This window comes from Saccopteryx leptura, chromosome 2 (assembly GCF_036850995.1).
Source record: "Saccopteryx leptura isolate mSacLep1 chromosome 2, mSacLep1_pri_phased_curated, whole genome shotgun sequence".
In the NCBI taxonomy this organism is placed as follows: Eukaryota; Metazoa; Chordata; class Mammalia; order Chiroptera; family Emballonuridae; genus Saccopteryx; species Saccopteryx leptura.
This window is the reverse complement of record NC_089504.1, coordinates 273,130,966-273,158,485: the sequence shown is the minus strand read 5'-3', so window position 1 is coordinate 273,158,485 and position 27,520 is coordinate 273,130,966. Positions and strand designations below refer to the sequence as shown.

At 47.9% G+C, this 27,520-nt stretch overlaps 2 protein-coding genes across 5 annotated transcripts; one reads left to right on the top strand and one right to left on the bottom strand.

Moving 5' to 3' along the window:
• TRAF3IP3 (TRAF3 interacting protein 3) lies at window positions 1–25,178 on the top strand. 2 transcript variants are annotated; one of them, XM_066361826.1, is made up of 16 exons: window positions 1–226; window positions 3,651–4,054; window positions 6,083–6,230; window positions 6,386–6,449; window positions 7,100–7,124; window positions 7,376–7,405; window positions 7,498–7,593; window positions 14,832–14,903; window positions 17,131–17,271; window positions 17,386–17,523; window positions 18,796–18,931; window positions 19,507–19,569; window positions 21,836–21,895; window positions 22,959–23,095; window positions 23,784–23,897; window positions 24,918–25,178. In XM_066361826.1, exons 2-16 carry the CDS (start codon window positions 3,710–3,712, stop codon window positions 25,008–25,010), a joined length of 1,662 nt encoding a protein of 553 aa, XP_066217923.1. In that variant the 5' UTR covers window positions 1–226; window positions 3,651–3,709; the 3' UTR covers window positions 25,011–25,178. The 2 variants fall into 2 exon arrangements, with proteins under 2 accessions (XP_066217923.1, XP_066217924.1); XM_066361827.1 differs by lacking the exon at window positions 1–226 and adding an exon at window positions 2,320–2,401.
• Window positions 25,161–27,520, bottom strand: C2H1orf74 (chromosome 2 C1orf74 homolog). Of its 3 annotated transcripts, none has more exons than XM_066361829.1 (2): window positions 27,241–27,520; window positions 25,161–26,558 (listed from the first exon to the last, which is right to left on the bottom strand). In XM_066361829.1, exon 2 carries the CDS (start codon window positions 26,482–26,484, stop codon window positions 25,675–25,677), a length of 810 nt encoding a protein of 269 aa, XP_066217926.1. In that variant the 5' UTR covers window positions 26,485–26,558; window positions 27,241–27,520; the 3' UTR covers window positions 25,161–25,674. The 3 variants fall into 3 exon arrangements, with proteins under 3 accessions (XP_066217926.1, XP_066217928.1, XP_066217925.1); XM_066361831.1 differs by having other exon boundaries at window positions 27,122–27,251; XM_066361828.1 differs by having other exon boundaries at window positions 25,163–26,558; window positions 27,237–27,519.

Sequence of the window (27,520 nt, the reverse complement as noted above, 5' to 3'; positions counted from 1 at the left end):
CTGGGGCGAGCAGCACTGTGGCTTTATCTGTTTCCTGTTTCGGCACAGCGTCTGTGCAAAGAGAAACACGGTCCCAAGAAGGGCGATGCTAAGGGGCCCAGAGCCATGGATTGAGAGCTTGTACAATACTCAGCTGCTGTCTTGCCCCATCTGAGACCAGAGCCAAGATCTGCCCAGGAGCAGGAAGGCTTTTCTGAGCTGCTTGGGTTGGAGCCTGGGACTCGAGGTAACTGAAAAGGAGGATGTTTTTGTGTTCAGGCTGGGTCCTCCGACTCTGGGGTGGAACAGAAGACCCTCTGTCATCAGAGCTTCCCTGGGCTGACGGGGGAGATGTAGGAGCGGATGGTGTAGTTTAAGTGTTGGGTGTTGAGTAACCAAGAAAGCACCTGCCCAGAGCCACTGGCCACAGCACAACAGTACAGCTTCCATCGCTCCGCCTCCATCCATTAGATTAAGTGAGGAGTGAGACAAGTGGCAGGGTTCGGGCTACCCAGTGGCAGGGCCATGAATTAAATGAACTTTTACAGTTCTACTTCAAAGCAAGGATCCTCTCCTCCTCCCCCAACAAGAAGCTCCTTCCGGCAGCTTAGGTGTCGGCCCTTTCTCCTCAGCTCACACCGAGAGCTCTGGGCTAGGTCAGACGTGCAGGGAGCCGTTCATAGCACACACAGCCAGGAAGTAGGGGCAGCACTGGGAGCGGCAGGGACCAACCACTCTCCGGCACTGGGCAGCACCCTGACATCTTCCTCTGGCAGTGAAGAGCCCTGTCTCCGGCCTGTCCCGTGTCTCCTGAGCTCTGACGAGGGGCACAATAACAGATGTCAGAAAGCCCAGGCAGTGGCCCTGTGACCTTTTCCTGAACCACACAGGGGCCAGTTCCTTTTTCTTCTGCAGCCCGTCCCTGTCGGTCAGCCACCCCACAAGGTTTTTTGAGTGCAAACAAATCAGAATAGTCAAGATGTGTCAGAAAGCTGGGCATGATTCTACTCAGTGGTCCCCATCGAATCCCCCCGGAGTGCAGGGCTGGGGGTCAAGGGAATGCCCCCTTCCCAGGAGCCGTTCCTCTGGCATCTCCCTGCTTGGGTAACGAGCCCAACATCTGCCCCTCCGGAAGCAGAGTGGGGCAGCGTGCGCCTCTGCGGACTGGTGCGCCCAGCCTGGTGGGGTTCAGAGAGACCTTCCCCAGACCCCATTCTCTCCCCACAGCCCTTTCCTCCACAGCAGGAAGGAAGAGGATTCCCCATAACCAGGGATCCCCTCCTCTCCACAGCCTGCAGATAACCCGGAGCCAAACAGGGTGCAGACCTCGCACCCCACATTTACTGGGGGGGTGCAGGCTGCTGGACACCAATCCTCTGCCCCCACCCCTTCTGTGCCTTTCTGCCAGGCCTAGTTGAGAAGGTGGTGGTGTCCAGACCACAGAGACGTCCTTTCTGCTTCTGGCCCAAACGCACAGGTCAGATGAACCACAGGAGTAAATACATCCCAGAACCAGCATCCCCTTTGTGCAATAAACAGTACCCTTTCGAAGAGAAAAGGGGAAGGGGTGGGGACGAAAGAATGGTCCTGGGAGAGCAAGATCAACTCAGGGCCTTTGTCTTATAATACTGTGTCTTCAGTATCCAAGATCAGCAGGACAGGGGTAATAATAATCATAGCTGGTCTCTGTTATTATTATTAAAAGTTAATATTTGTTGTGTGCTATGTGTCAGATACTTGACGTGCATTTTTTCTTTAATCCTCATAACCTTATGAGATAGGTTCCCATTTTATAAATGAGGAGACCGGGGCTTAGAGATGTTTAATAGTTTGTTCAAAAGTACATAGACAGTAAGTGACAGACCCAGGACATGGAGCCACACAGTCAAGCCCAGAGCCAGGGCTCCCTCTCCTCCCACTCCATGGAGGAACAGCCAGGGGTTGTGGCACAGGATGCCGCGGCATAGACTCTGGACGTGGAGTTCACCACATAATCCCAGTCTCCTCCATGCAGTCACATACAGCTTAGTGTGAATGGGCCTCTCGGGTCCTTATCTAAGTTTTAAAGAAAGTGGCAGGTAGGAAGGCAGGGACCCCTACAAAGTGAGCAGGCAAGCCTACAGGAAGGCAACAGCCAACCAGGGATGAGATGAGAGAACAAGCACGGCCACAGCCTCACAGCTCTGCTTAGGGTCAGCCCTGCCCCAGACCAGAGTACACCCTCCAGGACTCGGGCAATGGAGAGCGTGAGCAGAGAGGAAGCGCGAGTCCTGCAGAGAATTCCACTCGGGGGCACCGAGGCTGCTGCCTGTTGAGGCTCTCTGGCCTGTAAATAAACCCAAGAGGCCAGAGCTGGCAAGGACCTGCTGTTGGTGAAGTGGAGGTACCCTTCTCTGACCTGCCCAGGAACTGGAGCTTCCAGGTGGGGTAGGAAGGTTGTGGGGCCACAAAGAGAAGAGGCAGCCGTGAGGGGAGCCCCTCTTCCAGCCTCAGTCACTCCTGTGGTCAGTGGAGGCCAGGCACAGAAGTTTCAGGGCTCAGGACCCAGCTCAGCAGGTGCAGCCCCACCTCAGCCAAGCTGTCGGAGATTTCCAGGAAAATAAACAGATTTGCAGGAGGTGGGCAAGGGAGGGTAGGAGAGAAAGGGGAGGGCACAGCGAAGAAAGGAGGCTTGGGGGGTTACGTGAGCAGCAGGTAAGATCACGTAAAGGAGCCACACATTGGGACCTCTACACAAAGGCCTGGGGACTTTGGGTTGCTATTTTTGTTTCATTTTTGTTTACAATGGCCTTATTGAGGTATAACGCATGAGGTTGCTGGTTTGGATGGCACAGCCTGTGTCTGGGCTAAGAAAGCAGACTTGACACCATACTTAGCTCCGACAGGAGGTAATTCCCATAAAAATGGAATCCTCAGCTCAGAAAATAGAGCTGGAAGCTCTGAAGTGGGTTTTTCCAGCACTAGGCCTGTGGCAGGTGCTTGGCCAATCCTGACTTGAGTTGATCTGAACCTGAGAGTCAGAGCCTGGGCCTGGACTTGGAGGTGGAATGCCTGCCAAAGGACCAATGTTATGACTGGAGGAATTAGGGTGGGGTTCCCTCCTGAACCAGGCCCAGGCCCAAGGCCATAAGCTAGCTAAGGGCTAAGAATTAGGTGATAGTCTCAGGACTGGCCACACCTTGGAAGGGTCTGGTTATCCCTTTAACCAGATTTCGAGAAGAGTCAACCACCTGTTCTAGTAACTTGGGCCAAGATAACAGTAAAGATGCTGGTTTTCCCTTAAATTTGGGAACCAGGAGCCAATTTAACTGATTCTCTAGAAGTCCCTGGAAAATGAACACATCCCTGCCTTCCAAAAAGTTACAAGCTCATGATGGTTTTTATCAATCAGTTCTCATGATACCTGACTCAGAGGCAGAGTGGGATGTTTGGTCAATGAAGAAGTGGCAGCCAGAAAGACCTTTCCACTTAGCAGAGGAGGAGGCAGAGGCCAGAGAGAGAGAAATTCACATAGACTGGACCCTGGAGTCCTGACTCGCAGTTTAACTCATCACCTCCTCAGTTTTCAGCCCACGTATATGTGCTATTTCTGCCCCCTTGTCCAGGGAGATAGTCATTTTTCTGCCCATCTCCTGACCCCTCCCCTTCCCCTCCCTCTTGGCATTTGGCAGACCCCAGCAGCTATTCCAGGAACTGGAAGCCAAGCACAACAGGTGCTCAGGAGCTCATCATGATCGGCACAGACCCCAGGCCTTCCCCCGGCCTGGCCCGCTGGGCTGAGAGCTACGAGGCCAAGTGTGAGCGTCGGCAGGAGACCCGTGAGAGCCGCCGCTGTCGCCCCAACATGACCACCTGCCGCCAGGTGGGAAAGGCGCTGAGGACCCAGCAGAGGGAACAGTTCCAGAGAGCCCGACAACAGCAGTTCTTCAGGAGAAGGAACCTGGAGGTGGAGGAGAAAGACAAAGCACAGAGCTCCCGAGCCAGGGAGCGAGGTCCCTCCAGGAGGACAGGCCAGGAGACTGACCTCAGGAAGCCCTTGTCGTGGGCCAACAGGACCCTTCCCCCCAGACAGCAGGTGGGCCACGTCCAGGGACACACTGCTCTGTGGAGGGATGGGTGGGCTCAAGGGCACTAAAAAGTGGTTTAAACTGAGTCCCTTCTTCCTCAGTCCTATGGTTAAGGCTCCCTTAGCCACTTACTCATTCAGAGATTTGTGTTGTGTTTTCCTGTGTCTGTTTACCTAGTTTTTGTTTTACACTTGCCTTATAGGAGAGGAAAAAAATTATTTTTAAAACAATTGCATAGCTAATTCCTAGTATCAGTTCAAATTTAGGCGATCTACATATGTCCTACAGCATTCCTTCACCCATCATTCAACAAGTATTTATTAATGCCTATTTATGCCAGGTCCCTGGACCAATCATCTTGATGCCCCTCTCAAAACACACACACACACACACACACACACACACACACACACACACACACACATCTCCTATCTTTCTCTCTTTCTCGTGAGCCACTCAAACTTTATTAAATTCACTCAGCAAAGGCCTCCTCTGGTCCAGAAAGCCTTCCCTCACATCTCCAGGCCACCTCTGCTCTCTGTGGTCCTCATGAAGTTATTAATCCACTAAGATTAAATAACGATTAGAGAGCCCATTAGTCTAGCCTGGGAGGAAGCTATGTTGGCAAAAGAAATGGTATGTCTAAATGACCTCGGCCAGCAAACTATCTGTCTTCCTATCTGCATTGTGAGCTTGCTGACAGCAGAGATGGGTCTACTGTATTCCCTGGAAATGCCTGGCACGGGGCCCTACCCAGAGTCGGTGCTCTGTCAGCACTTCTTAGCCCGTGGATCTGGTGTTCACAATAGAAGGTACTGTTCAGAAAACGATCCTGGAGCCCAGTTGTAAAATAAAACCAGCTGTGTACTTTCTAAGGCATGAAGGATTCTGAATACTTTTGTTGAAAAAAATATGTAGGGAGAAAAAGATTGGGAAACAGAACTATAGAATTATACCTGAGCCTATCAGTTATCTCAAGTTTTACTGATGTTGAGTCAGACTGCATGATTAAACACTACAGGCATTTCTTAGCATTTCAGTGTTATGTTACAAGCATAGAATTTTTGAATGTGTAAGAAGAAAACAAAAGCAGCAGACTAGCCTCACCAGGCAGTGGCGCCGTGGATAGAGCGTCAAACTGGGACGCGGAGGACCCAGGTTCAAAACCCCGAGGTCGGCGGCTCGAGCGCAGGCTCACCAGCTTAAGTACAGGATTGCTGGCTTGAGTATGGGGTCATAAACACGACCCCATGGTTGCTGGCTTGAGTCCAAAGGTCACTGGCTTGAAGCCCAAGGATGCTGGCTTGAGCCCAAGGTCACTGGCTTTAGCAAGGGGTTATTTGTTCTGCTGTAGCCCCGGTCAAGGCACACATGAGAAAGCAATCAATGAACAACTAAGGAGACTAAGGAGCCATAACAGAGAATTGGTGCTTCTCATCTCTCTCCCTTCCTGTCTGTCTGTCCCTATCTGTCCCTCTGTCTGTCTCTGTCACACACATACACACAAAAAGAGCAGACTAAATTGATAACTACTACTACACCCCTCCCTACAACAATTACTATGCAACTCCCTTCTCTTCACACACACCTCAACCATATTCCAGCTGTTACTAAGAGGAAGGAAGCCATCTCTAGAATGCAGAAGGGACCTTAGAATTTATCTGCTCCAAACTCATTACACAGACAGGACAGTGAGTCCTGGAAAAGGCAGGCTCTGGCCCCAGATCCCCTCACTCCCTACTCAGACCAGTTTCCTTTCCTACCACCGTGCTGGCTGTGCAACCAAGGTAGGTCGGGATTCTAGAGAGTGTAACTGGAGACAAGCCCAGCTCCTGATGTCCTAGCCTGAGGAGGACTGTTCCAGTCAGCCAGACAACGGAGGACAAAAGCAAATAGCCTTGCAGCTTTGCAGGCTTGAAGGGGTTACTTTGGTTTTCTGGGTCTGAAACTTGATCATTGGTTCATCTTTCTGCGATCAGCTAGAGACTCTTATTCTAGTGGCTCAAGGCCTCCGGCATCCCCCACTTGCTTTCCAGGTGTCAGGGACCAGCTCGGAGGGCTTTCCCACCCAGCATCATCCTGTCTCAGGCGTCTGGAGGGACCTGGCTGATCACCTCCCCGCCCAGGCTGGGGGCCTTCCACCACAGGACTTTCCCATCAAGAGGCCACCCAGACACCACCGGGGTGAGAGCAGAACCTCCCTCCCTCACCCGGCCCGAAGAGAATCCTGCCACGTCAGTCTAGCACTCTGGCAGTGGAGAGTCCCTGCCCCTCCCCACTTCCCCCACTTCTTCACACCCCCCATCTCATTCTGAGTCACCTTGTCCTCCCTCTCTCAGGCACTCAGACAAAGGCAAAAGAAGCACAGCCAACAATTAAGAATGATGCTAGTCAGCAAACCAAGTGAGTACCTTTCATGTTCCCGATCCCAACTCCCTCAAAGCCCATCCACTCCCCTCCTCTAAGCTTCTATTTAAATACCCTCACTCAGTGTGTAGCGAGAGCACACAATGGATCTCCATGTCCACCTTAATTAAGAAAGAGGAGGCCCTGGCCGGTTGGCTCAGTGGTAGAGCGTCGGCCTAGCATGTGGGAGTCCTGGGTTCAATGCCCAGTCAGGGCACACAGGAGAAGCGCCCATCTGCTTCTCCACCCCTCCCCCTCTCCTTCCTCTCTGTCTCTCTCTTCCTTTCCCGCAACCAAGGCTCCATTGGAGCAAAGTTGGCCTGGGCGCTGAGGACGGCTCCATGGCCTCTGCCTCAGGCGCTAGAATGGCTCCGGCCACAATGGAGCAACACCACAGATGGGCAGAGCATCGCCCCCTGATGGGCATGCTAGATGGATCCCAGTCGGGTGCAAGTGGGAGTCTATCTGACTGCCTCCCTGCTTCTAACTTTGGAAAAATACCAAAAAAAAAAGAAGAAAAAAAGGAAGATCTTCCCCACCCTAATGGCTTTTCAGAAAAGAATAGAAATGCAATCAACCCACTGCCACCCAATGTGCTAGTTTCTTTGACCCATTGTAATTTTTGTTTTTATTTCTTCTCTTCCCAGTTGTGGAGTTGCTGTTCTAGATAAGGTAATAAAATCCTTACCTCGTGGGGTGTTGAGTCAGATGGTGTATAAGACCTCCCAGCTCTGATAGTCTGGAATTTCGTGATGAACTGTGCTAGGATGGAGGGGCAGCTTCCCCCTGGATGAGCGTGGACATGAGGGGCTGGAGGGGCTCTGTCTGAACCAAGGGAGAAAGTTTACTGTCCACGTGTCAACCCTGGCTCTGGTTCAATTCCAGAACTGGTCTTTTTGACTGCCCTCTTTCTTTCTCTCCAGGAAATCATCCAGCTTTCCGAGTACCTCAAAGTAAGTAACACGTGGACTCTCCTCTCCGCTCCTCTGCCCACCCCTCTCTCCTCCTCCAGGTTGATCCTACCCTCTTGCATTTTGCCCCCCAGGAGGCCCTGCAAAGGGAGCTGGTTCTAAAACAGAAAATGGTGATTCTCCAAGACCTGCTGTCCACCCTGATTCGGGCCTCCGACAGTTCTTGGAAGGTAAGGGAAATGAAACCTCTGTTTGAATGAAGCTCGTGGCTTCTAGGTTTGCCCACCTCGTTCTTCTTTCCATACCATCCCAGCAAGGGAAGGGTTTTCCCCTCACCACAGAAGAGGCAGGAGGAACAGAAGCATGCTGAGACCTGGAAGTCAAACAGTAAGGACCTGGAGGTCACAGTTAATATACAGGTCCCAGGATAGCTCAGCTAAATGCAGGGTCATCAACTGAGGGCTTTGCTGCTGCCCACCCAGGGAAGACCCAGAACCAAAAGGGGCAAGAATGTTTAATTTGTTGGAAGAAAACAAGGAAGATCTCAATATAGTTAATATTACTAACTGTGGTAAATGGCAATGATTTTTGTATGTGATTCACACCAATACGAACTCCAAGCCAGCATGCACCTACTGCTCAGCCCAGACATGAATATCAGAGTAGGAAAAGACCTTATAGGAGAGAAAAAAATAATTTTTTAGACTAGAGATCATCTCGTCTTAATTTTCTCATTTTGCCCATGAGGGAACTGAGCATTAGAAAGGTCAAGTTCCAGATCATGTTCTCTGCACCGAGCACTGGAAAAATGAGGTTAATTAGACAGGGTTTCTGCTTTTAGAGAGCTTGCGGTTTTGTCAGGGAGACAGATGCCCAAACAATGCAGAGATATGAGAAATGAAAGAACTGTTTTCAGGATACAGTAGTACATGAGAATGAATGAATGAATAACTCTAGCGAAGATGAACCAAGGAAATATTTATAATTATATAAGTATTTTCCAGGCAAATGTAGAAGAGGGACTATATTCTAGACAGAGGCACAGGCAAAGACCCAGAGGCATGATATAGTCTAGTGCAGTGGGTTGCCAACTTTCTAATCTCAGGAACCCCTTTATACTCTTTAAAAATATATTGAATTCCCCCTAATTTTTTATATTTATCATATTAGAAATTAAAACAGGAATCTTCAAATATGTATTAATTTTACATAACAATAGTAAATCTATTATATTAACCTAAATTTTATATTTTTATGAAAAATAAGTATATATTTTTTTAAATAGTGAGGAGTAACATTGCTTTAAACCTCTACAAATCTTTTTAACATCTGGCCAACCAGAAGAAAGCTACATTCTCATATTTGCCTCTGCATGCAATCTGTCACAATACCTTGTTTTGGTTGAAGCATATGAGAACAGTCTGGCCTCAAACAGATGTGTAGCTAGAAAAGGGAAGGTCTCCCTTGAAAGGGTCTCAGGGATTCCTAGGGGTCCTCTGACCCCACATGACACCCTAGACTAGTGTGTCTAGGGAGCTTCAAGCAGTTTGACGCCATGAGAGCCCAAAGCATCAGGTGCAAAGAAAAGACACACACAGTCATGGGGCTCGTGAACATCCAGAGCAGACTTGTGCTCAGAGAGAGGGCATGGGAGAGCATGGAACCAAACTGAGACATTTGCAGTGATGTCCAGAATGTTTCCTAAGCTCAGCCATCCTGCCTCACATCTGTCACTGTTCCTGGGTTTAGGCCTCTATGTTCAGCACTCCTGATTGTTAAGGACGTTGTTTTCTACGGCAGGCCAGGAGCCTGGGGCAGACAGCTGTGCACAGCAGGTGGTTTCCTGTGCTGAACTACATTGGGTTGTCTCACTCTCATTTGAGAGACATTGATAAGAACCAGCTATGTGCTGGGCCCTGTGCTGCAGGGAGAAATGAGGAGCAGGGTCTTTGCTGCTGAGGAGCTCACGTTCCCGCAGGGAAAGGGAAGGCGCTGTAACAAACATCTCTAATGCAACGTGATAAAGCTCTAACATGGCCTCTACAAAGTGACACGAGGAGAAGAGAAGAGAGCAATTGTTCTCTCTGAGGTGGAACCAAGTAAAGGACAGGGACCACTTTAGCTGGGTTCTGAAAGATGAGCAGGACTTTACCAGCACAGCGTGGGAATGGTGATAGGGAAGAAAAAGCAGAAAGGTTAAGAAATCAGAACGATTACAGGCCTGACACAGCACTGGGCGTAGCAGAGTATGGCTGACATGAACAGATCATATCAGGGTAGTTCCAAAGATAAGACCACAAATGACCTCAGACAGGTCTCTAGAATTAATTATGAGGTTTAAACTTTTTCTGTTGAACATTATATCTCAAATTTTAATAACATACAGACTTCACTTTAGAGGGAAACACAGATGTCTCAGGTCCATGAGATGTGTGCTACCCCTACTTTGGGAAACACTGCTATAGGCAACGAGCAAGGTAGCAATGGAACTCCACTTTATTCAGGTTTCAAGTATCTGGTCCAGCCTTAAAAAGAGCTCAATTAATAGCTCTGGAATTGAATTGAAAGTGAATGATGAAATCGGTGTTTTAAAAGATTCTCTGACTACCGTGAGGACCTTAGCTCCGGGTGTGTGTGGGGGTGGCGAACACTCTTATAATATCCCAGGTAGGACACAATCAGGGTTTGAGTGACAGCAAGCTCGGTGGGAATGGGGAGGAGATGCTAAGAGACTTGCCCAAGGTAGACTCTGAGGGGTGGTTTCAGCCCACATGCCAGCAGGTGAGCAGAAGTCCCCCTGGCTGTGTCTTCTCCCCCCCCCCTCCTTCCACTACTCATGCTCCCCTTCCTCCTGCTCCCCACCAACCCCCTAGCTTCCTGTTTTTAACAAAAATAGTCTCAGATTTTTTTTTTTTTTTTTTTTTTTTTTTTTCATTTTTCTGAAGCTGGAAACAGGGAGAGACAGTCAGACAGACTCCCGCATGCGCCCGACCGGGATCCACCCGGCACGCCCACCATGGGGCAGCGCTCTGCCCACCAGGGGGCGATGCTCTGCCCATCCTGGGCGTCGCCATATTGCGACCAGAGCCACTCTAGCGCCTGGGGCAGAGGCCGAGGAGCCATCCCCAGCGCCCGGGCCATCTTTGCTCCAATGGAGCCTTGGCTGCGGGAGGGGAAGAGAGAGACAGAGAGGAAAGCGCGGCGGAGGGGTGGAGAAGCAAATGGGCGCTTCTCCTGTGTGCCCTGGCCGGGAATCGAACCCGGGTCCTCCGCACGCTAGGCCGACGCTCTACCGCTGAGCCAACCGGCCAGGGCCAGTCTCAGACTTTTCAGTTAAAACTTTCTAGTTACTTTTCCCCAAACACAAGACCATTCAACCTCTACCCCTTCCATGGAAGCCTCCACTTCAATGAAAGGATAGCCCCAGTCTGTGGCATTTGGGAAAACAAATTGGATGTGGACAGAACAGGGACTCTGACATTTAGCCCAGTTCAGGCCTTTATTTTTCCCACTTGGCCTCCACAATTTGAATCTCCAACTTCAAATGGAGAGATGCTCACAGCAAACTCTGTTAGAACCCCAAGGATCAGCTCCCTCCATTGCCTCCAACCTCCAAGTTGACTCTGGGCTTTTTGGATGCAATAGGCCCTAGGACACTACCAGAGTCCTAAGCTGCGTACACCTTTCCGAGGGAGCGGAAATGGTTCAGGCAGGAGAAAAAGCGAGCGCTCAGTATTGGGCAATACAAAAACAGGAGTGGGAAACGGTGGGTTTTTAAGTTCCGCAAAGTAGAAATGAGATCTTGAGATGACAGGGCAGAAGGGGATTGGCTGCCAGTCCTAAGCCACCTCTGCTGAAACAGAGAAGAGCTGGGGACTAGCCATCCGCAGTGAGGTGCTAGAGTTTGTGGAGAACAGAGGCCAGGGGAGGCCAAGCAGAAGCAGGAGCTGAAGCCCTAAGACCGGCACCAGGTGTGTATGGCCTCCATCTTGCTCCCTTTTCCAAATGGGGGTGTTGTGCTTTCTTAAGCCCTGGGATCCAGGGGTGTGATTGCCAAGAAAAGTCCACAGTAGGCCTGTGAAGTGCTTCTCCCCACACACTATACCACGGGGCTTCATGTGGGGGGAGCTGGGACTTAGACCAGGAAACTACATGCCCCATTTGCAACAACTTGGCTGCAACTGTCCTGCCTGCCTTGGGGACTCTGGGAAGGCAGAACTGTCGACAAGAGACTTTTTTAAACCCCAGACTTGGGTGGCCCTCTATCACCCCTCCCCCCCAAAGAGACTATCCTGAATTGTATTATATTGCAAGGTGAATGGGAAAGTAATCTGTGGTGCAGCTAAAATACAGAAACAACTGGAAGAGGTAAAATATTGAATTAAAACCACAGTAAGGAAGAAGAGAGGAGCTACCCAGAAAGGATAGGAGACGGGGGAAATGTAAGAATAGTGCCTTGGGCTGGTCTATTGAACTCAGGGCTTGATTGCAATCTGCACAGTAAGAGCTTAGGCAAAGGAAAACACTCGGGGTCCCTCGGAAGATCTGAAGCAGGGATAGGGGTGTGGAGGGAGTGGATTTCAGGATCTGTGCATTGACAATGAACAGGCTACTCTGGGGAATACAGCCCTGGAACAAGCTATTTCAGAGCCCAGAACAGTGGAAGGCTTTGTCCTTCTCTTTTATCTGTCCTAAAGCCCTGTGGTTAATGTACATGCTAAATCCCAGACTCTCAGCTCTCACACAAGACATTAGGAACAACATTAATAGCAGGAGATACTTTGAAAAATTATTTTTGGCAAAGCCTTTTGCTTCTGCAAGGTGCAGCTGAGTAATACAGGAAGCAGAAAGGGTGGGGGCTCCCCTGCTTAGAAGAATCAGACAAACAAGAGCAAAACAGGAGCTATGAGATACCACTTCCTGCCTACCCCCAGTGCCTTGAAACTCACTGAGGGCATGAAACCTCAAAACAGAGTCCCCTCCTCTTCCCCCAGGCTCTTAGAGACTGGAAAACATTATGAGGGCTGCAAATGAGCCTGACAGAGAGGAGCCACGGCGCCTCAGGCCTGAAGAGAAATGTAATTTCTAGGTCTCATAAGGGTCCCACAGGGCCTGGTTGGAAAAAGCCAGAGAAAGGATATGAAAATCAGTTAATCCTGGCCCTGGCTGGAAGCTCAGTGGATAGAGCATCAGCCCAGCATATGGTTGCCCCGGGTTCAATTCCCAGTCAGAGCACCCAGGAGAAGCAACCATCTGCTTCTCTCCCCCTCCCTCTGCCCCTTCTTTCCCTCTTCCCCTCCCACAGCCAGTGACTGGATTGGTTCAAGCATTGGTCCCAGTCACTGAGGATAGTTCAGTTGGTCTGAGCACATCTGCCTCAGGTTCTAAAAATAGCTCGGTTGATTTGAGCATCAGACCCAGATGCTGTTACCAGGATCCCAATTGGGGTGTGGTGGGCAGATAAAATATATTATGCTCACTTTGTTAAAGATGGTGCTGCCCACATGGAAACCCATCGCCCAGGTGATTACTTGGGATGGGCGTGATTGTATCAATGTGTGTTGGGGGTGGGCTGTGGGCAGGCAGGATCCTTGTAGCCTGGGGCTTGGTTTTAGGACTAAGCCTTTCCCACCCTTTTTGATGTGGGGTGGACTTTATATCAGAGACTTCCCTGTTTTGTATATTGGATTAAAGGTTTTGATTTCTACACTATAAAATGGGGGCAGAACGGGAGCTTGGTCTCTTGGTTCCTGAGATTAGCATTAGAAAGCAGAGAGCAGAGAAAGGCCATGTGGCAGAGGCCAGGAGAAGCAGCCAAAATGGCAGAGTGCTGAAGGAAAAGCCAGTTTGTGCAGAGTTTGTGCAGGCAGAAGGAAGGAAATGGGGATCAGAGGTGAATAAGGCTGGTGAGCTAGAAACCTTTGATTCTAGGAAACTCAGATAAGTCAGTAGCTTTGTGAGCACTGAATGTGAGTGGGTTTTGGAGCTCACTGTGTGTTTTTACTTGCCCACCAGGTGCAAGCTAGGATTAAAGATGATGGCCCATCAGCTTTTGGCTCCGTTATTTCTTTACCGACTGTCCGAATCCAATGCAAACCTGCATGGGCCAGGCTGCTGTGATAGTGGCCCTGACTACTGGCTTAACAGGGTGCATGCGGGAGTCTGTCTTATCTCCCCTCCTCTCACTTAAAAGAGAAAGAAAGTCAGCTACTTCTAAAGAGACCATGGCCTTTGCTCCCCTCCCCCCTACCCCGATACACACAACCTTAAATCAAACTCAGGGCTAGAAGAACAAAACCTCTACCAGGGAAAAGGGACCAGTCTACAGGTGGAGGGAAGAAGAAAGCAACAGGGAAGTTGTTAGCTACTCAGCTGAAATACTGAAAAGCGTTGAAATAGATAATGGCCCCTTCTGCCTACCTTTCTCTGTCCACACCCCTGAGATTAGCATTCCTCTTGCAATGTCCATAATGCCATGAGACAGATCCAGCTTATGAATAAATAGAATGTGGCTTTCTGGAAAGCCCTCTTACCACCCCCGCCACACACACACCCTGCATTAATATCTCTCCTCCATTTCTTGCATTCTTAAAGAATTTCTCATTTTGAGTGTGGGGAAGGGTGGCATGTGGCAGGGAGGGGAGCGTATTAGTTTGCTAGGGCTGCTATAACCAAGTACCAAAGGCTTAAGCTTTATTTTCTCATAATTCTGGAGTCTGGAAGTCTGAGATCAACGTGCTAACAGGGTTGGGTTTTCCCTAAGGCATCTCTCCTTGGCTTGCAGAGGGCTGTCTTCTCCCGATGTCTCCACATGGTCTTCCCTCTGTGTATCCTGTGCTAATCTCTTCTTAAGAGGACACCAGTCACATTGGAATAGGGCCAACCCTGATTACCTATTTTAAATTAATTACTTCTTTAAAGACCCCCATCTCCAAATACAGTCACATTGAGATACTGGGGGCTATGATGTCAACATATGAATGGTGGGGAAGGAGGGCCACGACAGGGCATAAGGGAGAAAATGTGTATTTTCCTTGAAGGGAGACCCTTTTAATCTCACTGGCCTGTACCTTAGAAGTGAAGGTCCATGTACAAGACTGAAAGAAGGTGAGGGGTACAGAAGGGCCCAGACAGACAGGGGCAAGAGGTCATGAGAAGAAAAGGACAGCTTGGAAACTTTTTTCAAGTGGACCCCTGCTAGGATACCCTGAGCCACTTGATAGAGAACCTCAAGGTACAGAGAAGGCTTTGGGGGTCAGTCTGATTCTTCCTTCTCCTATTCCAGAAAAGAGGAAAAGATCCTCTTCTCCCCGAACACCCTTTGTCATCTTTCCTCCTCCTTACTTCTTGAAAGAGTTCAGTTCCCCCAACATTGAGCACAGACCATGTTCTAGGTAGGCTGAGAATACAGAAAACATTTTGTACGCTATATTTTGGCCCAAACTCTAACTCATCCCGTTTGTTCCAGGGACAGCTTAATGAAGACAAATTGAAGGGCAAACTGAGATCCTTAGAAAACCAGCTATACACCTGTACTCAGGTAAGCTTCTGGAGAACACCTCCAGCCCAGGAATCTAGAATTAAAAGAGAATGCTTGAACTTCAGTCTTACTCTCTGGAAATGGCACCTGATAGAGATTAATTAATGACACTCCTACTCACTCCGTTCTGGCTTTGCCATTTTTACTCTGATCCCCAGTTTACTGTATGTCCATACTCTTCTCCATCCTGCTCTCCTTTCTCCCAGTGTCCTTCCCTTTGCACCCTGGGAAGGAATCCTTGCACAAAGCACTTTGCCAGCTCCAGGGCAGCCCTGAGAATGCTTGGACCTGTAGGGAGAATCCCTTGGTGAAGATTCATACCACACAGAGACATGCATAGGTCTCAGTCTTTGAACAGATGAATTGAATGTTATAATTCAATTTTGCAAAATTCTTTTCATTCCATTGGCAATTTTTAGCTCGTAGCAACCTGTGGAAGAAAGCAGAACTGTGACTCTTGGCTTCCCTGTGACTTTGTTATACAGCTTCAGTAATCTTTCGATGAGCCTGATCTTAGATTACAAGAGTTAGAAAGAAATCAGCTTTCACACTTGAGAAATAATGTGTTTGCTGGGTGGAGACATGCCAAATAAGAGGATGATGTGGGGCAGGAAGACTGGTCCTATCTGGACTTAGGGAGACAAGGCGGACCTGGCCACCCGGTTGGAGTCTTACAGAAGAGTTTATATAGTCTATAGATTTGCTGATCCACAACTTATATTTTTAAGTAGCATCTCCTTTGTCAGACTCTTATGAACTAAAAGATGCCAACCAAGCTCATAAGAGACTGACATATAATCCAGAACACCAATGAATTCATTTTCAATGGAGGGTAAAGCTGGCCAGCGACCAGCACTGATAAATCCAATAACTGGGACATACCCATGTATGATCTCAACCAGTAATTCCTGGATATGCTTTCTAATGAAAATGCCAAGAACACAAGACCCATTCACATTTAAATCCAATTTTCAGATGATTCCAAAGCTAAATGGGAATGATTTCATATTGATCCCTAACACTGCATTATCTAAATTACTGCTTACCTAATGGGTAATCCAAACTTGACAGAAAAAGCTGTCTGTGTTCTCCCAAATCACAGGGCATATTGAACTTACAAAATTGCTCTTCTTTTTCTTGACCCTCAAGGAATGCAAATTAATGCAAATGTATTGATTTAAAAACATTAATTGAATTGCTAGGGATTGCTCAGATCCCTGAAGCTATAAATGTTTTTGGTTTTTTTTAAATGCTTCCTGCCCCTGCCTTGAAGTTTACAGTCCCCCTAGGGAGACAGATCAATCGATAGAGTGGAAAGATACATGAACACTAAGGAAAGCTACCTAATTTGTATGAGTTGGGGACTGAGGGGTTGTTGTCAGAACCTTGGGCTGAATATTGAGCATGAGTAGAAGTTAACCAGGTGAAAGGGGTGATAAGGATGCTCTAGGCAAAATCAGCTCTAGAGACAAAGAGAGAGGCCAAAAAGCACAGTGCTTAGGGACTCTGCAGCAGGCCGGCCTGGGTGGAGGCAGCACAGAATGAAAGTCCTGGCTTATAAATAGGAGCCACGCCATGGTGTTTGGCCCTGATCCTTAGGACACCGAGAACCCACTAGAGACTGAAGTAGGTTGTAACATGATCAGATTTGCATTTTAGAAAGAATCCTGTAGCTGCAAGGACTGAAAGTTTGAAAGGAGACAAGTCTTAAAGATAGGGAGACGACTGCATTAATCCATATAATAGTATTGGCAGAGTCTGAACCAAGGGAATGGCAGTAGGAGAGAAAGGAGACAGGTGTGAGCTGTAAAGGAGGCTGACTTGACAAGGACCGATGACCAACTGAATACTGGAAGAAAGAGAAATCAAGGTGATCCCTGGTTCAGGGTTTGGGAGACTGGGTGGGTGATGATGCTGATCACTGAGAAGCCCAAGCGCAGATTTAGAAAGATGACTTCCCTTTGGAGATGTTGGGTTTCTAGCATCTGTGGAAGGCCTGAAGGACAATTTCCAGCACGCCAACGGCCCTGTTTATTATCCCCAGTCCCCTCTCACATCACCTGAAGGACTTCCCCTGCCCACCTCGAGCCTGGAAGGAAAGCACCACCAGATTGCTGGTATCTCTGCCCTGTGGGCAAGGAGCAAATTCTTCTCATTTCTGCATCCCAGCTCAGGATTTGCACACAGCAGCTCACTGTGTATTTGTTGAATTGCATCAAATTTACAGAAATATTCCCCTTGGGGAATGAAAAAGGTACTAATGGAGATGGAAGACCAGAAAAACAGCTATGAGCAGAAAGCCAAGGAGTCACTGCAGAAAGTACTGGAGGAGAAAATGAGCGCAGAGCAGCAACTGCAGAGCACACAGGTGCGGAACGCAGCCTAGCACTTGCCACCGGGGACCCAGGGCAGCTCTGCAAGCCAGCTGCACAACTCCAGGGGACCCCAAGGAACCACCTTCTTCTCCCTTGATCTCCCTCAGCGGTCCCTGGCCCAGGCTGAGCAGAAGTGTGAAGAGTGGAGGAGCCAGTACGAGGCACTGAAGGAGGACTGGAGGATGCTGGGGGCCCAGCACACAGAGCTAGAGAGCCAGCTCCATGTGCTTCAGTCCAAACTCCAGGTACTGGCCCTGGGGGGGGGGGGGGAGTGGGCGTGGGGGTGGGGGTGGGAGGTGGGGAGAAGAGGCAGGGTTTAGGGAAAGGAGGGTTGGTGATGCAGGGATGAGAAAAGCTAGCTGCTCCTGGGTTGGGGGCCCCAAAGGCAGCTGAGAGCATCTGGCTTTCAGTTCCTCACTCACGGCCCACTTTGTACCAGGCTCAGTTTTGGCTCTGAAATCTAATTTTGAGTTTGGCAAGGACAGCAGCACTGCCCATGCAAATGAACTAACTGTTCATTGGAATGACACAATCCAAATGCAAAGGGCTGGACTATTCATTCATCAGCCTACTGTCATATTCCAGCCCTCATTCTGCACCCCATCCCAGTACAGCATCAACTTCAGAATGCCCACTACTGGCACCGAACAAAGGTCATTCATTTACTTATAGTTTTGAGTCAGCCACATCCTTGGCATTCTCAAGGATTCCATCATTACTGATCTGCATTACCTTGGAGAAGTCAACTAACCTCCTAAGCCTCAGTTTCCTCATCTCTAAAATGAGGATAATAATAGTAGCTATATCATAGGATTGCTATGAGGGTTAAGTGATGTGGTCCATGCAGAACACTGAGCACAATGCTTGGTACATACAAGCCCTCAATAAATGTTAACTGCTCTTTTCATAATTTTTTCTTACTTGGTTTGGAATTTTGAGGACTCATCTCAAGTTTATCTTTCTAATTTCACTGAAGCAGGGATCTGAATACAGTTCATTTGATGAGTGTGTCTTATCAAAGGAGTGAGCCTAGCTGGCCAGTGTACTGCATCCATATCTCAGTCACCTACACAGCAACTCTTATAAAGGTTTTTTTCTTTTTAACCTTCCTTGTGATAATGACACTACCAAAAAAAAATTGATAGTGCTGGAATGAAAACTAAAGCAAGGGAAGACCTAGAAAAGTGACAATTTGGTGTTCCTTCATTTGGGCACTAACCCAAATGAGTCCCTTGTGAGTATCAAAAATATAATGCAAATATATATATATTTATATTATATATATATTTATATTATATATATATTTATATTATATATATAGATAATGCATTGTCAATAATAAGAGGGATAGAGCAAAGGAAAAAAATTTCATTCCCCCATTTTTCTACTTCCCTAGTATGTACTCCTATCTCTAAAATTCTACAATCTTTTACACTTTTCCTCTTCTATGGGATCTGCCCCCACCCTTCCTCCGAGCACTGCCCTGCCTCAGTGCCCGCCCCTCTTCCTCGGTGCAGGGAGCAGACAGTAGAGACTTTCAGATGAACCAGGCTCTGCGACTTCTGGAGAATGAGCACCAGGAACTGCAGGCCAAGATCGAATGCCTACAGGGCGACAGAGACCTGTGCAGCTTGGATACCGAGCACCTACAAGGTACCCTTCTCCCTGGGGGCTCTGGCTGAGTGAGCCCAGAGGAAGTAGGAGGGGAGAAAGGCTTCCTTTAGACTTTCACTTGTTTCTCCAGTTGGCTTTAAGGTTTCATTTTACCTTAGGGAAGGGCAGGGTTGCTTTAATCATCCAAGACTGAAAATTCATTTTGAGGCACTAGAGAATCTTGCAGGATCAGCAATCTTTTCCAGCCCATCCCTCTGAGCCAGATCACAGTTGCTCCCGTATCAGTCCCATGTGTCAAGGCTGCATTCCTAACGTGCAAGGGAAAGGTCAGTTGAAAGGTTTCCACCACAGCCTCTGCAGTCAGCTGAGAGAGGACCAAACTGCCTGCAAATACAACACTTAATTTAACTCCACTTGTTACTGCAGATGACATCCAGGTGCTCTGGTTCTGGGTTACCTCTCCAGACCTGGGACAAGTAGAAGAATGAAGCAGCTTCCTCTTGACACATCAGAGGCCATGGACAAGGCAGTGCCTATTACAAATTACCATCCTCAGGTGTAGAGTTCATTAACCTTGGGTCCTTTTACTTTGTTTTGCATTATTTCATTTTTAGATCAACTAAAGAGGTCGGAAGAGGAGAAACTCGCCCTGGTGGCCAAAGTACAGCAATTGCAGAGTAAGTTCCCTTTCCAGATTCTAAGAGTAGCACAGGTGGCTTTTTGGTGTTCCTGGAGCGCCTGCCCCATGCAAGGCATCCAGAGGTGAGATTGGGGGCCCAGTCTCCAGCATCTCCTCTACCTTTGTACATTCTCAGACCCTCTGCTTATGAAGTGAGGTCATTTATATAGCTCTTTACCAGTCGTATGTTAGCCTGTCCTTTTTTCTGTCTTTTCTACTTTTCTCCTCCCATGCCAATGACAGCCACTTGCATTTCCCCCAGATCTACAGATTTCTTTAAAGATTTTATTTATTGACTTTAAAGAGAAGGGAGAGAGAGAGAGAGAGAGAGAGAGAGAGAGAGAAGGGGGGAAGGAACAGGAAGCATCAACTTGTAGTAATGGGGGGGGGCAGGAAGCATCAACTTGTAGTAGTTGCTTCTCATATGTGCCTTGACCAGGTAAGCTTGGGGTTTCGAACCAGTGACCTCAGCGTTCCATGTTGACACTGTATCTACTGCACCACCACAGGTCAGGCCAGAACTACAGATTTTTAAAGTGTTGAGTTTCCTATGGTAGCTCTTATTTTGTATATTCTTATTACATACATGAATATATCAGATAGACCTTTGTCACTAGGAATGGTTCAGAAAATAAGCTCATACTACATATGCCCCAGTCCTCTTCAAAACTACATACGTAGACAATTTCTGAGAAGCTGGAGAACCTGATTGAATTAATGGCTCAGTTGGTTGCCCACCACCTTAACCTCTGACACCCGATGCAGAAGTTTCATGCACACAACAATGAATATTAAGAGAACAAGGCAATCACAGGGGAAAGGGGAAAAAATACCAGCAGAAGCTGTGCCCCTGCAGAGCAAGTGCTGAGTGGGCAAGAGATCACTTGAGCCCTGGCCCGACAGCTCAGTTGTTTAAAGCATCATCCCACAATGCAAAGGTTGCAGGTTCGATCCCTGGTCAGGACACATACAGAAACAGATCAATGTTTCTCTCTCCCTTTCTTTCTCTCTAAAATCAATAAAAAAAGAGAAGTCACTTAAAAATCATACCTTTATTTATTGAATACATATTTAATGAGGCCGTACCAAGCCAGGCACTGTAGCTTTACACACTGAGGCTACAGTAATGAACACAACTGACACAGTTCCTTCCCTCATAATGCTTACATTCTATGTAAGTTCCATAGTAAAGTATGGAATTTCTACAAACAAATAAGTACATGCCAGGCAGTGATAACTGCTATGGAGAAAAATCAAGCTGGGTAAAGGAAAACATTGCTATTTTACGCAGGGTCATCTGGGAAAGCCTTTCTCCTAAGGTAGTATTTAAGCAGAGTCTTAAAGGAAACATGGTAGGACTAGATATAAGGATGGTATAATCATAACACAGTATCACAGACTGGCTGACTTAAAGAACAGGAGTTTATTTTCTCACAGTTCTAGAGGCTACAAGTCCAAGATCAAGGTGTCAGCAAGGTTGGCTCCTTGTGAGGGTTCTGAGGGAAGGATCTGTCCTGGCTACTTTCCTTTGGCTTGTCGATGGCCATCTTCTCCATGTGGCTCTTCACAAGTCTTCCATCTAGGCATGTCTGTGTCCAAAAGTCCCCTTCTTATAAGGATACCAGTTATATTAGATTAGGGTGACCCCAATGTCCTATTTTAACTTGATTACCTCTGTAAAATACCTAACTTCAGCCCTGGCCGGTTGGCTCAGCGGTAGAGCGTCGGCCTAGCGTGCGGAGGACCCGGGTTCGATTCCCGGCCAGGGCACACAGGAGAAGCGCCCATTTGCTTCTCCACCCCTCCGCCATGCCTTCCTCTCTGTCTCTCTCTTCCCCTTCCGCAGCCAAGGCTCCATTGGAGCAAAGACGGCCCGGGCGCTGGGGATGGCTCCTTGGCCTCTGCCCCAGGCACTGGAATGGCTCTGGTCGCAACATGGCGACACCCAGGATGGGCAGAGCGTCGCCCCATGGTGGGTGTGCCGGGTGGATCCCGGTCGGGCGCATGCGGGAGTCTGTCTGACTGTCTCTCCCTGTTTCCAGCTTCAGAAAAATGCAAAAAAAAAAAAAATACCTAACTTCAAATAGGTCATATTCTGAGGTACTGGAGTTGAGACTTTAACATATGAATTTGAGGGGAACACAGTTCAACCAATAATAGATGGGAATATCTTTAATAATTAAGGTTCTGAGCAAAATTCTCAAAAGACACACTCTTTACAGCAAATATGCTAGCACAGACAATCGTCTCATGTTTTCCAACAGGTCTGCTTCAGAATCAATCCTTACAGCTTCAAGAACAGGAGAAACTCTTAACAAAGAAAGGTCAGCAAATTTACTTCCACAAATTTTAAGACATTGCTCTTTCCTCGCTAGCCTAAAGGCAGGGAGATGGGCTGAATGACCTCTGGAGGCCCATCTGGTTCTGGGAGTCTGTTAGGTCAGAGAGCTGGGGGAGCTTTTTTAGGACTGATCACTGGCTCTGAGAACACTCTTACTAGTTAGCCTCCTATTCTGAGAGGTATGTAAACTGTGTAAAAAGATTTCTACTCCCCCTGAGGACATACATGTGTGTTGAACATTTCAATAAATTGGTTTTGAAATCAGGATTTCATGTCAATTTTTATATCCAACTTCCCAAGTTTAAACCATTGTTGTATGCAAGTTACCTCTCAACCCTCAGGAGCCTGCTGCCTTAGCTTCCTGTGAAGAATTCATCATGTGTACAGAGGGGCAAAGCTCCTCACTTACCCACTACACATGGCCTTTTGTTCTCTCGTCACCATCACTGGGTAAAATATAAGGCAAAACTTATTATGCCCACAGAGCAAAATGAAGGTCTTTAGTCACACAAATTAAAGACACAGCTAAGACAACAATCTGGAATTTCTGACTCCTAGTTCTGCTTGCTCTTCACAAGACTAAGATTGCCAGGTGGCTGAAAATCCATATTTAACCACGTGAAGATGAATTCTAGGACATGACTACCTTCTCGTGACTGAAATGAGGACAGAGGGAAAAGGGGTTTTATATCGTAGCATCCAGCAAACCTATCAGACTAATTAGAAAGGATGTGACCCTAACCAAAGAAAGTAAATTAACAGGTATCTAAAGGTAGCTGGCATTAGACAGGACTAGATATAAAAAAAAGTAAGATGCCAACCTCGCCCCGAATGGGGTTCAAATGCCAGCTCCCTTTCCAGGCTGAGCACAGTCCCACTGGGCGTTCTTTCAAGTCAGAGAATTCCATTCCAGAGTCTAACCAAAGACAGGCCCTCCTTTTTTCCCTTCCCTCCCTTCCCCTCACTCCCAGGGGTTCTCTCAGTGACAGGGCCCTTCCTCAGAGGTGTGGGCCTCACTGTCACTGAGAATCTGGCTGCTTTTTTAGATCAGGCTTTGTCTGTCTGGAGTTCAAAGCCCTCCCATAACGAAGTGGAGCCTGAGGGTACAGGGAAGGAGAAAGACTGGGATTTCAGAGACCAGCTGCAAAAGAAGACTTTGCAGCTCCAGGCCAAGGAAAAGGAGGTGAGACGGTGACCTTAGATAGTGAGGGGCTCAATCCACATTGGTAGGGAAACTGCCACAAGGCAGCCGAGGCAGGAGGCAGCCGTGGAGCAGGGATTTCAACATCTGCATTGCAACTGGATGCCTACAGGAATTCATTTGCCTGTAAAAAATGTGTCTGCTTTAGGGTTATCTTGTCCATCTTTTTCCTTCCCTATTTAAACAAATCCTTACTCATTGTATTAGTTACCTTTCGGAAAGTACCTAAACTCAAACACACTTAATAAACATTAACTCCTCAAGCTTTGCCCTACATTGAGTATGTTAAAACTTCATAGTCTTTCAAGTAACAAAACTATCTGCAAATTCACAAACACATTCATTCCCTCAGCTGCTGGCAGAGACTTGTACTATGATTACTTCCAAGTCTTCTGAGTTCTAAGAACTTCATTTTTTGGTGTCTCCATTTACAAAGCAGTTGCACACTGTCACATGAAAGCATTTACATAATATGTAATATGCATTATAATTAATCATGTAAATTAACACATTCTGGACAAACTAGGTGAGACAGTTGAAAGGCAAACTGAAATCTCTGAGAAAGGCTGGGAGGGGAGGAAGGTGGTACAAATTCCAAGTGAATGAAAGGGTAACTTACAGGGGGCCCTCTCCCCTACCTGGTGATGACCGGCGGTATTCTCCCCCTCAGTGCAGAGAACTTCATTCAGAGTTAGACAACCTCAGTGATGAGTATCTCTCCTGCCTGCGGAAGCTGCAGCACTGTCGAGAAGAGCTGAACCAGAGCCAGCAGCTGCCTCCCAGAGTAAGAGTGGCGATCCTCCCATAGAGCCCTAGATGATGGTGGGACTATTTCCCCTTGTAGCCAAATCTTGCAGATAAAATTGATCATCAGCCCAAGCCAACATCTGAGCAGCCTGTCCCATTCGGCTTGGTTTATAACGACAGTTCAGCCCCCATGGAAAGAAACACTGGCTTATGCACCCAAGATTAATTTTCATCAAACTCCTTTTTTTCTTTTTCTTTTTTTACAAGCTGTTTTTTATTTATTTATTTATTTATTTATTTTACAGAGACAGAGTGAGAATCAGAGAGAGGGATAGATAGGGACAGACAGACAGGAACAGAGAGAGATGAGAAGCCTCAATCATCAGTTTTTTGTTGTGCCACTTTAGTTGTTCATTGATTGCTTTCTCATATGTACCTTGACCGTGGGGCTATAGCAGACCGAGTAACCCATTGCTCAGCCAGCGACCTTGGGTCCAAGCTGGTGAGCTTTGCTCAAACCAGATGAGCCTGTGCTCAAGCTGGCGACCTCAGGGTCTCAAACCTGGGTCCTCTGCATTGCAGTCCGACACTCTATCCAATGTGCCACCGCCTGGTCAGGCTTCATGGAACTCTTAAGCCCAAAGGAGAATGATTTCTTATTACCTAGAGTATGGAATGGTGTTGTTTAACCTGTTGAGTATAGTAGTGGCAAGAACAGAATGAGAAGAGGAAAAGTACCAAGGAATATAAACAAGAGAATAATATAATGTTGCTGTGTGATTTGCCACTTTTGGTTGGTTGTATCAGTATTTAAGTATCTGGCCCCCGCTGGCTGTAGTTCCCTGGACCAATGATCCTGGCTTATGGGCCAGTGACCACCAGTAAAATGGTTTTATCCTAAGGGAAGTAACAAAGCGATAAAGTGATGTAAAAGCCTTCCCTCCTCCACCAACCCAAGATTTTCCAAGGGCTAGAATGGGAGGAAAAAAAATAGTTTTGCCTACATCTTCTCCAATCAACCCATGGCTTCTTTCTATTTTTCTCCCTCCCTCCTCAGAGGTGGTATGGCCGATGGCTATCAGTGCTGATAGTGATGACTGCTATAGCACTGGCCGTGTTCCTGGCCAACAAAGACAGCCTAATGATCTGAAAAATTTGTGACAGCTGACTTGGGTGAAAATCAGAAGCATGAAACAAGAAAAAACTGAGGTTTGGTTAAAGTGTGGGTTTTTCTAAATCACCTGAGATTTCTGACTTTATTATTTTTTTAACCTACTGTAAAATAAACAAACTACATGACAGTCTCTATTCCCCAGAATTCTGTTTATTTCTGAATGACTTATCACAACACAAATATAAGACACTTGAACATCCCGGTCCACTTTCCTTAGTCCAATTCAATTGGAGGTACATAAACGTTCAGTAAAGCCCAGTCTTGCTACTTTCTGGTGGACGCTGCCCAAGTATTTGCAACGCTACCATACCATACCACATATAGTATACAAGGGTACACCACTTGTCCTCCACCTCCTTTCTTCTTCTCTACAATCTCTTCCTCCTATCTTCTACACAGTGAAAAAGGAATAGACATTTAGCTAAGTCAAGAGGACTCCCTGGTATAGAAATGGCAAACATGTACCAGTGTTGCCCCCACCACCATCTGTTCCCGAGTCCATCACAGATGTGGTCAGTTGACTACAGCATTCTTCCCTACTGTTCTCAAGATGCTCGGAATTGGCACTTGAGATGATTCCCATTTGTGACCCCAGACTTAGAGCTGAATATTTACTGAGTACTTTCTACATGGAAGAGAGTTAGAGGGCCACAACTGGCAGTGTGACTATCTCAGAGGAGATATTCAGGTCAGCAAAGTCATCCTGAGTCCTACATCGAGCTCTAAGGTCCTTCTCCCAAGTGTTTAGGATGTCCCTCAAGGCTGGCAACAAGCTCTCTGGGACACTAAAGGAATAGAGCAATACTGGAGGTTGACTAAGTAGCCATGAGATCTGGGCAGTGAACACCCGTAGTGGGGTCAGGGCTAAGCAGTTGTCATCTCCCTGGTTCAGGTGAAAGGTATAAGGAACAGGATAGCCCAGGAGGATCCCAAACACAGTACAGAGATTCCAGTCTGAGGAATGGAGCCTGCTGCAGGACACTGCCAGGGGTGGGTCCCTCTGCAACCCCTGCAAATGAGTAATGATCTCACCTATGAGGGACTTCAAGTCCTGAAGCTGGTCCAGGGAGCAGATAGAAGGGTGAGGTTGGGAGCTGGAAACATCCACAAAGACTATAGTACCAAGCAGCACCTGCTCCAGGTACTGACACACATGCTCAGGTCTGACAATCAGGCTGTTACCATCAATCTCAAGGATGTGAAGACCCTCGGTCAGGAAGCCCAGGCCCAGCAGCTCCTGCAGATAGCTCTGGAGCTCTGATGCCCCTGCACTGTTGCAATCATACAGCAGAGTTGGCTTCAGTCCCCGGGCCACAGCCAGTACCTCTCCGGCTAGGTGGAGGCACACAGCTCGGGGTGGACCCCGTCTCTTTCCCATGCCCAGGGTCTGCTGAGCAGCTGCCACCAGCAACTGAGGACTCGGTGTTGACATGAGATCTGTAAGCAACATCAAGCATGGCCTTCTTAACTAGCCACAGTTCCCTCCCCTGGGACACATCGCTGAACTCCACACACTTGAAGAGCCTAAAAACAAAGCAGGACCAAGGAATTATTAACACCAGGAAGTGGCATACCAGAAAACCTGCCAACAGTCCTCCCCTAAGTCTTATAGCGTCTTCCAAAGGTCATTTTGTCCCTCCCTCTGCTTTGGAATGCTAACCCAGGCCAGATGGGGTCCGCAATGCTGCCTGGTTTCTATGGTTGACTTAGTTAATCTCCCTCAGTACCAAATAACGCCCATAACTTCCTGGCCTTACAGCTAGATTTACAGTCTCTCCAGCTTCTACTCGAATTTGTATCTTTTGTAAATTACGTTCTGTGATTCAAACAGTAAAGTGTTTGGGGCAGAGAAGAGGAAAGACAATCTCCGACAAAACGCAGTGCTAGGTTCCAGATGCATGCTCTCCACTGCCCATTTCCCCTTCTCTTCCCGCCAGAATAGTTCTGAGAACAGAAATTTGATTAAACTAATATACACCAGAATGTGAGCTGACAACCATCTCACCCTGCGACATAAAAGTAAACAAGTGAGAGGTATTAAAATTGTAGGAGGGTTGCATTTTAACTTCTGTTGGGCCCGCCCTCACCTTCTGGCCAACATCCACGGACCCTGAGCCGATGGGCTCGCTTCAACCCCCACTCCGTTTCCTGAGCAAATTATCGTGATGTATTAAACCAGGCAGACATCTCTCTCCCACACACCTACGTTCTTCCCCACTTCCGCTGCAGGTTCGCGGACTCAGGAACTTCTTTTTCCAGTCCCTACACAAGTGGCGACGGCTCACACTCCTCCGCCACACTGAAAGTTCCGGCCACTCGGCTTCCGGTCCGCGGAGCTGGTCGATAGCGCATGCCCACCGCGACTCCTCCCCCTCCTACCGCTTTCCATGACGTCATCCAGCCCGCTCGCGCGCCTTGCGTTAGAACCCCTGGCGGTGAAGCCGCCTAGCTGCGCGCTGTGTGTGTGGGCTCCGGCGGCCGGCGTT

Coding starts and splice junctions, on each gene's coding strand:
- C2H1orf74 (XM_066361829.1), bottom strand. CDS start 26,484: ATGTTGCTTACAGATCTCATGTCAACACCGAGTCCTCAGTTGCTGGTG.
- TRAF3IP3 (XM_066361826.1), top strand. CDS start 3,710: ATGATCGGCACAGACCCCAGGCCTTCCCCCGGCCTGGCCCGCTGGGCT. Junction 7,406..7,497: donor AGCTTTCCGAGTACCTCAAA/GTAAGTAACACG, acceptor TTTGCCCCCCAG/GAGGCCCTGCAAAGGGAGCT. Junction 23,898..24,917: donor GCCAGCAGCTGCCTCCCAGA/GTAAGAGTGGCG, acceptor CTCCCTCCTCAG/AGGTGGTATGGCCGATGGCT.